At 42.3% G+C, this 18,120-nt stretch overlaps 1 protein-coding gene across 1 annotated transcript; it reads right to left on the reverse strand.

Moving 5' to 3' along the window:
* Window positions 1-213: 213 nt before the first annotated feature.
* Window positions 214-2,375, reverse strand: LOC308515433 (AT-rich interactive domain-containing protein 3B-like; the record flags this gene model as incomplete). The annotated part of the gene is made up of 2 exons (XM_081086023.1): window positions 214-1,246; window positions 2,371-2,375. 2 exons carry the CDS (start codon window positions 2,373-2,375, stop codon window positions 214-216), a joined length of 1,038 nt encoding a protein of 345 aa, XP_080942149.1.
* Between the last annotated feature and the right edge of the window lie 15,745 nt (window positions 2,376-18,120).

Here is an 18,120-nt window from a genome sequence, read left to right on the forward strand (position 1 = left end):
ATCTCTGATTGGACAACGCTGCTCTGTCTGCCCCTCTAGCCTCTCCCTGTCCCCCGAGTACAGCAGGACCTGAATGGAGCCTGGACAAGTGGACATGTCCAAACTTGCAACATCTGGTATTTGACATGGGATCCGTGAGATGAGGTAAATTTTGTGCATCAACTTCCTGCACTCTCGACAGAAGAGTGGGGAGTGGAAGCTGGGTCCTGCCCCTCAGAGGGACCAACTGGTGGAGGGCTCTGCACTGGGGGTGCCCCGTGATGAGGTAGGACTTGGTGAGCAGTGAGAACTGCTGCTGCTGCTGCTGATGCTCTGGGGAGCAGACCCTGCGATGAGGTGGACCACAGGCTTCTGGGCAAACAGCACACCTGCATAGGTGGTGCCGTCGATATCCACAGACATGTTAATGCTCCCGATGCTGCCCGAGGTCAGATTCAGCGCTGTCGCCGAGGCCTCTGATCTGTCTTCCCTGCCGGTGACCCGGATCTTCATGGGTAGCTGCCGGGCCATGCTGAAAAAGTTGCGCTGGAAGGCCTGCTGCACTAGGCGCTGCTCCTCCTCCGACAGCCTGGAAGCCTTCTTCTCAGGGGGCTCTCCTGACTCCAGCCGTTCCCGCAGCTGCTCCAGTGTGGCCATCCGGGTGCTAGCCTGCTGGCCTTTCCTGAGAGTAGTTGCTGGGGGTATCCGAGGGCTGCTGCCACTGGTACCACTGCTGGAGCCCAGCCCAAGGACAGGGAAGCGGATCTTGGGTGTCGAGAGAAGGGCAGGGGCCCTGGTGGCAGCAGCCGTGGCAGTGGGCGAGTAGCCAAAGAGGGAAGAGCTGTAGCTGGGCCGGCGGCCCTCCCGCCGGTTGCCATCAATGGCTGCCTGGAGCTCAGCTGGGGAGCTCAAGGCTTTCTTCTCACACTCGTAAGCATAGAGGTACTTCATGTACTGGGTCCTCAGGGTGAAGGCGGCACTGGTGATGGATGTGGGCAGGTTCAGGCCTTTGGTGATCTCCCTCCATATCTTCTTGTTGATGATCTCCACCAGGCCACCCTTCTCTGTCACCAGCTTGTACAGCATGTACAGGTCTAGGATCTGCTTGGCCATGATAGGGATTCGGTTGATAGGGGTCCCTGTTGTACCCAGCTGGGGCAGGGTCTGGAGAGGATCCTGCTGTGGGTGCTCTTCGTGTGTGCAAGGCCTTGCTGTTGGGGGTTCTGTCTCCTGTGCTAACCCATCTTGCCTTGACAGATGGCAGCCTCTGTCAGTACCAATTTTTGATAAAAATTTTCAGCAAAGTGGGAATAGGGGGATCATACCTCAACATAATAAAGGCCATATATGACAAACCTACAGCAACATCATACTCAATGGGCAAAACTAAAACTATTTCCCTTAAGAACAGGAACAAGACAGAAATATTCACTCTCACCACTCTTATTCAACACTAGAGGTCCACACCACTATTAAATCATGTGTGTGTAGGGTCCCCTAGGCCTAGTCAGGGCCATGTCCGCCGCCCTGCGACACCTCACATGCTCTGCAGACGCTGCCGGTGCCCCGGCAGGGGGGAGGTGGGGGGTGGGGTGGGGGCCTGAGAGGTGCTCCAGCACCTCCTGGTGACTGGTTGTTTGGTAGTTCTGCCCTTATGGCATGACGACCACGGGCCTTTTATGATATAGATAGTACTGGAAGTCCTAACCACAGCAATTAGACAAGCAGAAAAAATAAAAGGCATCCAAATTGTAAAGGAGGAAGTAAAACTGTCATTAATCACAGATGACATGATATTGTACACAAAAACCCCTAAAGACTCCACCAAAAAAGTACCAGATTTAATAAATGAATTGCCAATGTAGCAGGATATAAAATTAACATCCAGAAATTGATGGCATTTTATTCACCAATAATGAACTCTAAAGTAGAGAAACTAAAACACAATCCCATTTAACATTGCAATAACAAAAAAAATAAGATACCTAGGAATAAACTTAACCAAGGAAGTAAAAGGCCTGTACTCAGAAAACTATAAAACATGGGGGGAAAAATAGTGGAAGATATAAACAGGTGGAAGCATTACTGTGTTCATGGGTTGGAAGAATTAACATCATTAAAATGTCCATCCTACTAAAAGAAATCTATAGATACAATGCAATCCCTATTAAAATACCAATGATATATTTTACAGATCTAGAACAAACATTTCAAAAATTTATATGGAACCAAAAAGAACCCCAAATAGCCTCACCAATCTTGAGAAAGAAGAACAAAGTTGGAAGGATCACAATACTGGATGACAAGCTATACTACAAAGCTATTATAATCAAAACAGCCTGGTACTGGCACAAGAACAGACTTATAGATCAATGGAACAAATTGACTCACACCATTATGGTTTATTAATATTTGTCAAAGGAGGTAAGAGCATACAATGGAGTACAGTCTCTACATCTCCTAGCGCAAGGGCAACAAAGAAAAAATAAACAAATGGGACTACATCAAACTAATAAGCTTCTGCATAGTAAAGGAAACCATCAACAAAATGAAAAGGGAACTCACTGTTTGGAAGAACATATTCCCCAATATATATCTGATAAGGGGTTAATTTCCAAAATATTTAAAGAACTCATATAACTCAACAAAAGGAAGACAAACAATTAAATTTTAAAAAACAGGCAAAGGACCTAAATAGATACTTTATTATATAAAAATAGATAAAATATGCTCAACATCACTGATCATCAGAGAGTAGCAAATTAAAACCACAATGAAGTATCACCTTACATCTGCCTGAATGGCTACCATCAACAAATCAACAAACAGCAAGTGCTGATGAGGATATGCAGAAAAGGGAACCCTAGTGGTGGGAATGCAGACTAGTGCAACCATAATGGAAAAAAGTATGGAGTTTCTTCAAAAAAATTACAAATGGAACTGCCATTTGACCCAGCCATCCCACTTCTGGGAATATATCCTAAGGATCCCGAAATACCAATCACAAAGAATATATGAACCCCTATGTTCATAGCAATAACTAAGATCTGGCAACAGCCCAATTGTCCATCAGTAGATGAATGGATAAAAAAGCTGTGGTACATTTACACAATGGAATACTATGTGGCTGTAAAAAAGAAGGATATCTTACCCTTTAAGACAGCATAGATAGACCTGGAGAGTATTATGGTCAGAGAAAGACAAATATCACATGATCTCACTTATATGTGGAATCTAATGAACAAAATAAACTGATTAACAAATGGGTCCAGAGGTTTAGATGCATGGAACAGACTGGTAGATATTGGGAGGGAGAGTGGGCTGGAAGAGATTAACCAAAGAACTTCTATGCATATATACATAGCTCATGGACACAGACAATACTGTGGTGAAAGACTGGGGTTGGGTGGGGTTGGGGATGGATGGAGGGAATCACAGGGGGAGAAAACTGGGGACATCTGTAATACTGTCGACAATAACAAATAAGAGTTTAAAAATAGCAGTGGAATAAGTGAAAGCTACACTGACACTCTCCTAAGACCAAACTGGAAATACAACCTGTTAGAATGGCTATCATCAACAAATCAACAAACAACAAGTGTTAGCGAGGATATGGAGAAAAGGGAACCCTAGTGCACTGCTGGTGGGGATGCAGACAGGTGCAACCATTATGGAAAACAGTATGGAGTTTCCTCAAAAAATTAAATATGGAATTGCCATTTGACCCAGTGATCGCATTTCTAGGAATATATTCTAACCCTAAACACCAATCAGAAAGAATATATGCACCCCTATATTCATAGCAGCACAATTTATAATAGCTAAGATCCAACAGCCCAAGTGCCCATCAGTAGATGAGTGATAAACAACAGAGGTACAGTTATACCATGGAATACTATGCAACAGTAAAAAAGAGGAATCTCTTACCCTATGAGACAGCATGGGGGGACTTGGAGAGTATCATGCTAAGTGAAATAAGTCAGTCAGAGAAAGACAAGTATCACATGATCACACTCATGTGGAATCTAAGTAACAAAATAAATTGATGAACAGAATGGATCCAGAGACTCGAAGCATGGAACAGAGTGTGGAATCTCAGAGGGAACATGGGGGAGGGTGAGTGAGTTGGAGGTAATCAACCAAAGACCTTGTATGCATATATGCATAACCCATAGACACAGATAATAGGGTGCTGAAGACCTGGGGGGTGTGCAGGCTGGAGGGGGTCAATGGGGGAGAAAAGGGGACATATGTAATACTTTCAACAATAAAGAATAATTTTTTAAAAAATAAAAATGTAAGTATGGAACTGCCATTTGACCCAGTGATTTCATTTCTAGGAATATATCCTAAGAAACCCGAAACACCAATCAAAAAGAATGTATGCACCCCTATGTACATAGCAGTGCAATTTACAATAGCTGAGATCTGGAAACAGCCCACGTGCCCATCTGTAGACAAGTGGATATAAAAGCTGTGGTACATTTACACCATGGAATACTATACAGCAGTAAAAAAGAAGGATCTCTTATCCTTTGAGGCAGCATGGGGGGACTTGGACAGTATTGTGCTAAGCGAAATAAGCCAGTCAGAGAAAGACAAGTATCACATGTATCTCACTCATATGTGGAATCTAATGAACAAAATAAACTGATGAATAAAATAGATCCAGAGACATAGAAGCATAGAACAGACTGTGGAACCTCAGAGGTAAGGTGGGGGAGGGTCGATGGATAGGAAGAGATCAAACAATTTTATGCATATATGCATAACCCATGGACACAGACAGTACGACGGTGAAGGCCTGGAGTGTTTGGTGGGGGCGAGCTAGAAGGGGTAAATGGGGGAAAGAGGGGACATATGTAATACTTTCAACAATAAAGATTTAATTTTTTAAAAATGAAAATGTAAAAAATAATAACAAATAAATTAAATTAAAATTTAGCACATGCAAGTCATTATACATGCCCTCATGGTGTTTATATTCCAGTGAGAGAAACAAGAAACTAAATAATTTCAGATTGTAATAAATGCAATGATAAAACCAAAGAGAGTAATGTGGATGAATGTGTGCCATGGGGTAAGTTGGGAGACTATGTTATGTGGTCAGAGAAGACCTCCTGGAGGGGCCAATATGTAATCGTTGAGAAGAAACCAGTCATACAATGAGTTGGGAAAAGAGTGGAAATAACTTTGCAAGCATGTTCCACTAATAGTAGGAAAGCCACTGTGAATGAGGGGGAGTGTGGTACCAGGTGAGGCTGGCCAAGTAGGAGAAAGCCAGCTAAGCCAGGGCTGTTTGTGCCAAGGTAAGGAGTTTGGATTTTATTTCCCAGACACTTGTCCTTCTCTTAAAGGAACACTAATTTCAAAAGCCTGCAGAGTTGATCTAACAAGTCATTGCCCTATACTTTTTCTCTGCCCAACCATTAATGAAAGCTGGGAGCAAGGATAGAAAGCAACTGGAATGCTTGATTATATTTGCAGAAAATATAAATTGGTACCATCTTTAGAGAGCAATTCACATTATCTAGGAAAGTCGAAGGTGTGCATACCCAGCACATGGAAGTTCCATTGCTACAGAGTTGAATCCTAGAGAAACACATATTTACACAGACAAAAATAAGCTTGTTCATTGCAGCATTGTTTGTAACACAAAACAACAACCAAATGTCCATCAGCAGAAGACAAGGTAAATTGTGGTGGGTTGTAAACTGAATGTTTGTGTCCCTCCCAAGTCATTTATTGACACCTAATCCCCATGTGAGGGCATTTGGAGGTGAGGTCTTTGGGAGAGAATTGGGTCATAAGCTGGAGCCTTTAAGAATGGGATTAGTGCCCTTATGAGAAGAGGCTCACTCTTTCCTCCACGTGAGGATACAAGGAGAGCTTGGCAGTCTGCAACCTAGAACCTAGCCATGCTGGCACCTTACCCTCAGATTTCCAGCCTCCAGAACTTCAAGAAATAAACTTCTGTTGTTTATAAGCTGCCAACCTGCGGACCTTTTTTAGAAAAGTCTGATTAACTAAGATGGTTTATACATAGAGTGGAGTTCCATATAGCAATGGGAAGACAGGCGCTGAATCAATATGAACAACCCTCAGAAATATTTTTGCTTTGAATAAGAACATCAAAAGGGCAGAGAAACATGTTCAGTATTTTTCTATTTATATGAAGTTTTAAAACATGCAAAACAATCCCGTGTATCAGTTAGTTAGACATGCCTATGCAGAAACCGTATAAAGAAAGCATGGGAATGCTGTCAAACTCCTGGCAGGTGCTTCCCACTGTAGGTGCATGTGATGGGGAGAGGTTTACAAGGGGTGGACACTGAGCAAGGCAGTAAGTTTGTGAGCCCTCACTGATTATTCTTTGTATATTTTTCATATCTGCAATTGTTCTTTTTTCCTTTTTTAAAGGCTAGTCAGAAGCAGGCAAGCAAGCAGAGAAAGGCCATTTGAAGCAGTTATTGGGGAGAAGCCGCAATTCTGAGTCACCAGAGGCTTCAACTGAGCCTTGAAAGCAGAACAGGGAATCTGCCACAAAGACGGAACTTACAAATTTATTTTCTCCTTATCAAAGGTTTTCTCCTTATTCAAACATTCCTTTAACACAAATGTTATTCTTGTTTTTAACTCTGTGCTTACATAATTCTCCAGAAATCAAGACCAGGTCAGAGTTGAACAATGAATGACGTAGGCGTTTTCTACCCACGTTCTTGCAATGCTGGATGATCTGGAATGCACGCAGGTAACAGCTCCCTACCTAAGAAGGTGTGATACACTCTCCTGTGTCCACACTACCTGACTTCCTTCCCCAGCGCCAAAGCCAGTTGGGGATTACCACACACTTCCCCACACTTCAAGCTGTGACAATCCATTCACTGCAGCATTCACAGGTGGGAAAACACTACAACTTGTCAAAATCAAATGATTCTTTTTTTAAAAAAAAAATACATTTTGGACCTGGCCAGCATGGCTCAGTGGTTGAGATTCTACCTAAAAGCCAGGAGGTCACGGTTCAATCCCTGGTCAGGGCACACGTCCAGGTTGCAGGCTCCATCCTTAGTGTGGTGCATATAGGAGGCAGCGGATCAATGGTTCTCTCTCATCATTGGTGTTTCTATCTCTCTCTCCCTCTCCCTTCCTCCCTGAAATCAATAAAAAGATATACATTTTTAAAAAATGTTTTTGCCCAACCAGGGTGGCGCAGTGGTTGAGCATCAACCTATAAACCAGGAGGTCACGGTTCAATTTCTGGTCAGGGCACATCCCTGGGTTTTGGGCTCAACCCCCAGTAGTGGGCGTGCAGAAGTCAGCTGATAAATGATTTTCATCATTGATGTTTCTCTCTATCTCTCCCCCACCTCCTCTCTGAAATCAATAAAAATATATTTATCGAGAAACCAAGATGGTGGCATAAGTAAACACCAGAGATTTCTGCCTCACACAACCACTTCAAGAATACAACTAAAAGACAGAACGGGCATCATCCAGAACCACAGGAAGGCTGGATGAGTGAAAATACTACAACTAGAAGGAAAGAGAAAAGCATACCGAGACTCAGAGGAGCTGCGGTGTGGAAGTTAAGTGCACAGGTACGGAGGTGGACGCAGAAAGGGCTGGCGGCTGAGGACATGGTTGGCTTTTTTAATCCGGAGGGAGTCTCAAACTCCCTACTGCTCTGAACTCCAGTTCCAGGAGAGTCTCTGGGGACCCTGACTGATACGGGGAGAGGCTAGACCAGCCGTAGGCAAACTACGGCCCACGGGCCGGATCTGGCCCGTTTGAAATGAATAAAACTAAAAAAAACAAAAGACCGTACCCTTTTATGTAATGATGTTTACTTTGAATTTATATTAGTTCACACAAACACTCCATCCATGCTTTTATTCCGGCCCTCCGGTCCAGTTTAAGAACCCATTGTGGCCCTTGAGTCAAAAAGTTTGCCCACCCATGGGCTAGACTGTCTGGCATCTTTCGAATCTCGAGGGCGGCTTTCTCTCAGAGGTGCTTGCAGCAATTACCCGGACACTGAGACTCAGGGCCTCTTAGGGAAGGACTGATGATCAGCCATAGCTGTTTGCCCCCCGATTGATCCCCTGGGATCCCGCCCCGCCCAAGCTGCGCAGGGAGGCTTTTGCAATCTGAAAATTACCTAACAAACTTGCAGCTGGCCAAAGGCCCCAGGGCAACTTGCATTCCTTCACAGCTGAGCTCTGGCTGAGTAGCCTCAGGCAAAGGCTAGATTAGCACCTCCTGAAAGATCCAGGAACCAGTATACCCAGTGGTCAGAGTGACTCAGTGAGCACCAAAGCCCCACTGAAGCAAGTCTTGCCCCAGAGGGGTGTCTCCAGCACAGAAGTTCTCCCACTGCAGACACAGCTGATTCTCACAGCCAATTGGTCAATTCCTTCCAGTGATACCTACACCAATCAAGGCTTAACTACAACAAGACTGTGCACAAAGCCCACAAGGGGGTGCACCAAGAGAGTCCACCTCAGGTAACTGGGGAGGCTGAGCCACTGGGCCCTAAAAGACACCTAGCACAGAAAGCCACTCTGTCAACACAGGGAAGCACAAAAAATGTGGAAACAAAGAAATAGGACACAAATGATAGAAATGGAGGAAAGCAAACAACTGGATATAGAGTTCAAAACCACACTTTTAAGGTTTTTCAAGAACTGTCTAGAAGCCGCCGATAAATTTAGAAAGACCCTCAAAAAGATGGGTGAGACTGCCGATAAATGTAGTGAGATCCTCAAGAAATCTAGTCAGACCCTGGATGTTATGATAAAGGACCAACTGGAAATTAAGCATACACTTACTGAAAGGAAGGATATTATACAGACTCCCAACAGCAGACTAGAGAATCAAGTCAACGATTTGAAATACAAAGAAGCAAAAAACACCCAACCAGAAAAGCAAAATGAAAAAAGAATCCAAAAATACGAAGATAGTGTAAGGAGCCTCTGGGACAGCTTCAAGTGTACCAACATCCGAATTATAGGGGTACCAGAAGAAGCAAGAGAGCAAGATATTGAAAACCTATTTGAAGAAATAATGACAGAAAACTTCCTCTACCTGGTGAAAGAATGAGACTTACAAGTCCAGGAAGCGCAGAGAACCCCAAACAAGAGGAATCCAAAGAGGACCACACCAAGACACATCATAATTAAAATGCTAAGAGCAAAAGACAAAGAGAGAATCTTAAAAGCAGCAAGAGAAAGACAGTCAGTTACCTACAAGGGAGTACCCATACGACTGTCAGCTGATTTCTCAACAGAAACTTTGCAGGCCAGAAAGGAGTGGCAAGAAATATTCAAAGTGATGAATGCCAAGAACCTACAACCAAGAATACTTTATCCAGCAAAGTTATCATTCAGAATTGAAGGTCAAATAACGAGCTTCACAGATAAGAAAAAGCTAAAAGAGTTCATCACCACCAAACCAGTATTATATGAAATGCTGCAAGGTATCCTTTAAGAAAAAGAAGAAGAAAAAGGTAAAGATACAAATTATGAACAACAAATAAACATCTATCAACAAGAGAATCTAAAAATCAGGTGAATAATCTGATGAACAGAATGAACTGGTGATTATAATAGAATCAGGGGCATAGAAAGGGAGTGGACTGACTATTCTTGGAGGGGGGAAAGGGGTGATGTAGATGCGGGAAGAGACTGGACAAAAATCGTGCACCTATTGATGAGGACAGTGGGTGGGGAGTGAGGGTGGAGGGTGGGGTGGGAACTGGGTGGAGGGGAGTTATGGAGGGAAAAAGGGGGAACAAATGTAATAATCTGAACAATAAAGATTTAATTAAAATATATTTATCCTACTGGGGATCAAGTCCGCAACCCAGGCATGTGCCCTGACCGGAATTGAACCATAACCTCCTGGTTCATAGGTCAATGCTCAACCACTGAGCCACATCAGCCAGGCCCAAATGATTCTTTAAGAATTCTTCTGAGACCAAAAGGTGATATGACAGCTTTTCATGAATTCTATAACAAAATAAGGTCTGGGAGACAGGATAAAATAACTGCTTACAGTTGAAATCTTAGATAATCCTGCAAATTCCCAGCAACACTAACACTAAAAGATGGGAGTTCCTAGGTCTCACATCTAACCAGTGAGTGAAACTGGATAGTGAGCCTGGATCTTCAGACCCCAGGATGTTCTTCCTTCCTTCCTCACCTGTGCAGTCTTTGCCCAGGGCCTGCATGCTAAAGCGGAAACTGTCAGACAATCCTGGGGCAAGGCCCAGCTCTACCAACTAGCATGTGCCCTTGGAACAGTTAACCACCATGAGGCTCAGTTCTCTCTCTGTAAACAAAAAGGATAAAGTCAACTGCCCTTGGTCGTAGTGACCATTAGAGAGAACATACGTCCTCTGCCCTGCCTGTTGTAAGCTATGCCCAATCATGGGAACCACTGTGATTATTGCAGAGCCTGGAATAGCTTGTGCAGAGGTCCCAGCCTCTCATTTACTAGTACAGTCCTGACCAAACCAGTGAATGCAACCACCTTTCTTCTGAAGACAGAAATGGATTATAGAATTCGGTTAGATGATTTGATTAAATAATCAATAGGAACTGAAACCTAGTGTCTAAATGGAGTGATTTAATTATTACTATAAAGTAAGCTATATTAATAAGTATTAAAAATAGTGAAGGTGATTTTGCACCATACCAACATTTTTTTTCTCCTTTACCAACAAAAAATCTGTTTAAAAAGTGCTGAATGAAGCACATCCACACATGTTTTTGCAGCCTTTATTGTTTATCAATCCTAAAACAGATAAAGTTGTATACTGGTATATGGATCAAATTATGCTTCATTAAACTATAAAGATAAGATTTAAAATAAATTATATTCTAGGCCTAGCTGGGTGGCTCCGTTTGTTGGAGCATCAACTCATACACGAAAGTTCCATCCCAGGCCAGGGTGTATATGAGAGGTGACCGATCCATGTTTCTCTCTCTCTCTCAAATCAATAATGATAACTTTAAAAACATACACTCAGGTGAGGATTAAAAGTAAAAATAATAATAAAATAAGTTACATTCTAATGACTAGCCCTTGGCCCTCCAGAAGGAAACAAAGCAATCCACCTAAACCAGTGATCTTGAAACTTTTCCTTTCTCAGCCCCTTAAAAATTTAAAAAAAAAAAAAAATTTGTTATGTTCTAAAGCAGCGGTTCTCAACCTGTGGGTCGCAACCCCTTTGGGGGTCGAACGACCCTTTCACAGGGGTCGCCTAATACCATCGGAAAACACATATATAATTACATATTGTTTTTGTGATTAATCACTCTGCTTTAATTATGTTCAATTTGTAACAATGAAATTGGGGGTCACCACAACATGAGGAACTGTATTAAAGGGTCGCAGCATTAGGAAGGTTGAGAACCACTGTTCTAAAGGATAATTTTATTTGAACCAATTAATATTTTTTCACTCAAAATTGTGAAGATGAAGCAACGTAAAATAGGAGGAAAGGGAAGCTGGTGTTCAAGAATTTGTGTCTCCAGGTTTTTACTGATATAACAACCATGTCAAGTCTGCAGCTAGTCAAAGAAGAATGATGAAAATAAGAAGAAAATCTTTATTTCAAACAGGTTCAGTGTTACGTGTGCTAAAGCAAACAGTTTCATTTCAAACAGCTTATCCTATATAATAAAAGCCTAACAGGTCTCCTTGGGCAGTTGTTCGACCGGGAGACCGGCAGTTCGACCACTCACTATGACGTGCTGACCACCAGGGGGTGGTGTGGAACATGGCAGGCATCAACAATGCGTTGTGACCTCTCACTGATTACCTGGGGGTGGGGGTGATGGGGACGGAGGTGTGGTGAGAATGCAGGGTGCCCACCGAGCTCGCTCTCACTTCCCCTGCTACTCTCCCCCGGGACACCAGGGCTGGCTCCAAGGGAAGCCCTCACGCTCAGGTGCCAGGCACCTGCGAGGAGCCCGCCCCGCACCTGCACAGCCTCTTCCGGGTGAGCCAGGCCACAGCCACTGGGACCACAGGGGCCGGTCAGGCTGCCTGTGGGTTCGCGCAGGAGCCGGTCTGCAAGGCCAGACAGGAAAGAGCATGCTGCCTGCCCAGCTTTTGTGCAGCACTGCTGGGCAACCCAGAGGCCCACACTGCACCCCGGCCCGCAGTGTCCAGATGTGCTCACTGCATCTCCCCGAGGGGACTCAGGCACTGTGACTCAGGCGGAGGGGGATGCGTGGGGTCTGGGGGCCCAGGTGCTGCCCAGGGCCCAGAAAGAGGTCAGCTGTGACCTGCCCTCCCACACCAGACACTTGCGCTTCAATTCGCCAGCCAGGCCTAGGGACCGCACCCGTACTCGAATATCACGCACCAGGCCTCTAGTTAGACTATAACACACTATAGGAGAGAATCCCCTCCTGTATTTCCTTTATATTTCTCCTGCAATTAGTCCATGGATGTCATTCCTAACAAATACTTAAGACTTGACTGTAGGTCTCAAGAAAGTATGAACTTTGAGTTCTAATCTTGACTCATTAACTGTGTGACCAGGGCAACCTGCTTAAGTGAACCTTTAAACTCTAGCCTAGAGTCAATGATACATATCTTTGTGGTGAAATAAAGATAAATGTATGCAGTGCAGTCCCTGGCCCATCCTTGGTGTTCAGTCACTGACTGGCTTAGGCCTGGAGGAAGTCCCAAGGTCAGTTCTCTGGAGAAAAAAGGCCACTTGGGACAGTGGTTTGGGGGGGCACTGGCCCTACAGCTTCCCAATGCCCAGGACCCGCCCTTCTCATGGACATGCTGCGGTGCACCAAGGCAGCTCAGGGAAACAGGAGTCTTTACTCCCTGGGCTGCCTCAATGTGGTCATTAAAAGGTTATTTTTAATGCATGTTCTCTCTTGCAGTTTTCAGTTGACATCTATAATGATTCCTTCTAAGTTTAAGCAGTTGTGAAGAATGTAATTTCCAATGTATTGTAAATGGTGACATTTTGGAATAAAACACCCTATATAATAAAAGGCTAATATGCAAATTGTCCCCTCAACCCAGAGTTCGACAGGGAGTTTGACCATGGGGCGGGGCCATCCAGCCAACTGCCTGTGGCCCCTCCCCACAGCTGGCACCACCCCTGATAGGCCTCCCCCACTCTGATTTGGGGCAGGGCCATTAGGCCAACCTCCTGCATCCCTTCCCCCCAGATGGCCAGCCCCCATCAGCCCTGATTGGGGCGGGCTGGCCAGACCCAACCCACGCATGAATTTGTGCACCGGGCCTCTAGTTATTTTATAAAATAAAACCAATGGAATCTAAATACAATAACAATGATACCCACCATTATCCACTGAAAAATTATATTAACTAGCTCTTCTTCAACATTCTATTTTTTTTTTGAACTTACACTTTCTACTTGAAGATCAATTATTAGTTATTTGCTTACAATTCTTGACCACAAAAAGTATATATTTGTAAAATTTTAAACTTTACTTCCTATGACCTCATGGCTCTAAGTGTTCAAAAAATTATTTTGATTCAGTTAACATCACAATTATTAGTAGCACATAATTGATCAAAACAACATGACAAATTTTATAAGTTGAAAGTAAAATTTCAATGAAAATTTGTGACTCACCCTTTTAACATTTGGTTAAAAAGAATTGCAAATCACTTGACAGTCATCTTCAAACTGGCAGTTGTCAGTTAATTTGCAAGCCCCCAGACACCAGTACCTAAGTTGGTAGAAAAGTTTTTCTCACAACTGTGTGTGTGTGTATAATTGTATCTTAGTATTCATCAAGAACCCCCTCCATTTTGTGCCTCACATGGGTGGCAAATTGAATGAAGTATATTTGGGGTGTCAACTCTAACCTGGATATTCAGCTAAATTTCATCTCTTAGAGAAGCCTTCACCCCTGGGGATCCTCATATCACCTTTTTGAAGATCACTATTCTCTCCATTTTGGTGTATATTTTTAAATTTCCACATAATAAGTAAAACAAAAAAACCCCACATTATACACACACACACACACACACACACACACACATTTTATATTTATACACATATGTACTTGGATGGCCAGTACCACTGGCTTCTAATTTTAAATTGGTCTGGGAAGTAAATGGGTATGTTTTTTAAAGCTCCATGCAGCTGATGCTAAACTTCAAACAAGGTTGATAATGACTGGATTAGGGCTAAAATAAGAGAAAAACTAGTTCCCTAAAAGCATAATTGGCACAGATTCCTGCCTACATTGGCACCATCACAAAGTGTGGTGTCAGCAGGGCCTCTCCCCCCTCCCCCCGCCCCTACCAACCCCTCCCCCTTTCCCCCTCTGAGCTTGAAGGAAAAACCATCACCTCTACCATGAAAACCTCTGGGACATGGCAGTTGCCTGGGAATTTGAGGACAGGGGAAGAATTGGTTCTTCCTGATAAAGCAGACTATCTCATGCAGAGATCAAACTGACAGCCTTAGACTTAAAAAAAAAAGTGCTTTGTCAAATCACTTTTTTTTTTTTTTTTTTAAAGAATCAATGCATTCATTTAAAGTGCAGCATCATTTCATTATCTTCTTTATTTCAGGGCATTCTATTCCTCTAGAAGCAATGTGTCTTGTTTTCCTCTGGCTGTTTTAAAGATTTTTCTTTTCATTTTTGGTTTTCAAAAGATAGAAAAACAACAGAAAAAAATCAATAAAACCAAAAGTTGATTGCTTAAAAAGATCAACAAAATTGGCAAGCCTTTAGCTAGACGGGCAAAGGGAAAAAAGAGAGAAGACTCAAATAACTTAAAACAGGAAGAAAAGAGGGGACATCATTACCAAATTTACAGAAATAGAAAGGATTATAAGAAAATACTGTGAATAACTGTATGCTAACAAACTGGATAATTTGAATGAAATGAACAAATTCACAGGAATACACAAAACCCTGAAACCAACATCGTAAGAATAAAAAATGTATTTGGCCTATAAGAGATCAAATTAGTAATTTTATCACTTCCACAAAGAAAAGCTCAGTCCTAGATGGCTACCCTGGTGAATTTTACCAAGCATTCAGAGGAATTAATATTAATTCTTCACAAATTGTTCCTAAAAATATAAGAGACGTGAACACATATTAACTTTCCTTATAAGGTCAGTACTACCCTGATATAGATCAAAGATAGCACAAGAAACTCAAGATCTCTACTGTCAATGAAGAGATGTAAAAATTCTCAACAAATGCCAGTGAACCAAATCCAGCAACACATAAAAAAAATTATACACCATGACCAAGTAAAATTTATCCCAGGAATATAAGGTTGGTTTAACATCTGAAAAATCAATTAATGTAATAGACAATAGTATGGAATAAAGGGGGGAAATATGATTTCAATAAATGCAAAGTGGTCTCAGCACATACAAGAATCAACCAATAAATGCAGAAAAAAAATTAAAAATCTTTTTTTTTTTTTTTTTAAAAAAAGGAAACAAGTTACAGAGGCAAAGAGTCCTCAGAGTCAGGTTCAGGGGGGTTAGCCCGGGATGAGCTGCCGCTGCCCAATGATGCTCTGGTTGCAAGTCTCGCGAGGACCCTTAGAGTTTAGAAGAAAGCAGAAGCACACGCCTGAGGAAAGGAGGGTGGGGTGGGCATGAGAGAAAGAGAGAGAAAGAGAGGAGAGAGAGAGAGAGAGAGAGAGAGAGAGAGAGAGAGAGAGAGAGAGAGAGAGAGAGAGAGAGAGAGAGCTGTGTCCCTTTCCTTAAAAGTTTTTTATCTCTTCTAAAGGTGGGGGATTTTAGGGGAGGTCTCAACAGAATTTTCAACAGCTTTCCAGGTGTGTCCATGCTGATATATCAAAATCGGTGTAGAGATAGGGGAATTTGGGATAATTCTCTGGTCAGTTTCACTGCTTTACTTTTACCTTGGGTCTCTCTGGATCTAATTGGGCTTTTTTCTTTATTCCCGACTTCATCACCTCTGGGGTTTGGCTGGCACTAATGGCATCAACTGGGTCTGTTATCTATCTCCCTGACCAGGGATTTAAGATACTCACTCTGTGGTTGGGCAAGAGAGGTATAAACCATCTGCTCTTAGGTGTCCTTGATTAGGGAAGGTAAGAGCTTACAATTTATTAGCAAGTTAATTGCTCGGCTTTGTTTAACTATTTTGTCTCAGGTTCCCTAATTCCATTCGCCAAGGAATTTTCCTAGCTTCTTACTATTCTGCCTCAACACTACAAGTAGAAGGCAGTGAAAGATGGGGGGTAAATGCCATGACACTTCCAAAAGGAAGTGGAGTCAGAATCTGGCACCATAAAACGAAAAAATGGAAACACATAAAATCCCAAGAACTACCACTTGGCCCATGTCCTAGTCGAGTGATGACGAACCTTTTGAGCTCGGCGTGTCAGCATTTTGAAAAACCCTAACTTAACTCTGGTGCCGTGTCACATATAGAAATTTTTTGGTATTTGCAACCATAGTAAAACAAAGACTTATATTTTTGATATTTAAATGCCATTTAACAAAGAAAAATCAACCAAAAAAATGAGTTCGCGTGTCATAGGTTCGCCATCACTGTGACCTAGTCTGTCTCTGCCTGAATAAAACTTGCTTTCATTCTCATTTGACTTGTTCTTGAAATTTTTCTTGCACAAATCAAGAACCTGAAGGTGGGCTGACACACAAAAGGTCCCAAAGCATGCTAGGGCAGAGCCATCACCGACTCAGAACTGATTTGATGACAGAATCGTAATTTCTGTAGAAATCTGCATATGCCTTTCTTGATTCGGCAAACATAGAAAGCTACAGCCCCTGGGGAAAGAATGATCCCCCCAACAATATGAAATTACAGACCCTGGTTCAAAAGCCAAACGTCTGAGGTTTCATTAAAGCACTGAAAGTCATGGTAATTAACATTCTCAACACCAACATCTTTCCTGATGACGATACGGACTGTGCTCCACCAGCACCAGGTGCATTAAAAAAATCTGTATTTTAATACTTTAAAATAGTGTCTCATCTTCAGATCCTATGGGCTATTAAAAGATGAAATCCAGGAGCATTTTCTAATATATGTATGTTTTCTTAATACTTAGGGGGAAATTGTCATCAGTACATTTCTCTGCAAACAGACCTGCCCTTAGCAACAACAAAGAAGTAAGCTTTGTTTCTTTTTCTCTTAAGTTGCTAGTACACAAATTAAATGAGTATAGCCAGTGGCTCAAGGGAGTGTTGGTAGCAACCTGCTGGCCAGATTCTAATACTGTTATTAACTAAGCCAAGCAGCCCAATGCTAACTCCACCCCTTCCAAATAATTCCCAAATAGCAAAGAACTCGGTCTGAGCAGCTTATAAACACAAAGCCATAAATAAACTTATCTAAATCAATAATTAAGGAGGAGATTGAGTGGAGTAAACAGAGGAAAGAGTTAATAGATGATAAAATTATTTGAATGGCTATCAAGTGAGGAATACAATCCAAAGATCGGAATGTGACCCAACTTGCACCAGAGTACACTTCTGGGACTTTATCCATGCTCTTATTTCTCCCCCATCCCTCCTAGCCCCACTTAGATGAAGAGCTCTGATAACCACATTTGAATCCCTGAGGCCAACTCTACATTGGATTTTTCAGTGACATGAATCAGTAAATCCTTTGTGTGTGTGTGTGTGTGAAGGGGAGGTAGTAATTAAGCTCAGATTGGCTTTCCCTAGTAATTTGGAGCTCTATCATGGTTACTGCAATAAAAAAAAGTATGCAATTTATCTACTTAACCTATTAAAAATTTAAAGATTTGTTTTATGTGACTGTAAAGATCAGTTATCATTATAAAATATAAGCAAAATGCAAACACGTTACCTGCTTTACTCTAGAAAAATCTAGCAATTCACACCAGTTATTTTGCTCAAAGACTTAACATTTCCTTTTAAAACATCCATCCAAAAAGATCCAAAATACTAACCAAAGGTTAGAAAACATGTCACATAATTAATTGGTACAATGAAATCCTCAACTTGTTTCCTTAGAAACATAATCTGTAATGGAAGGAGACTCAGCTTGGGTGGTGCACACACAATATACAGACGATGTATTATAGAATTATACACCTGAAACCTATATAATGTTATGAACCAGTGTCACCCAATAAATAAAA

Source organism: Myotis nattereri (genome assembly GCF_964212035.1).
Source record: "Myotis nattereri genome assembly, chromosome: 3".
Classification (NCBI taxonomy): domain Eukaryota; kingdom Metazoa; phylum Chordata; class Mammalia; order Chiroptera; family Vespertilionidae; genus Myotis; species Myotis nattereri.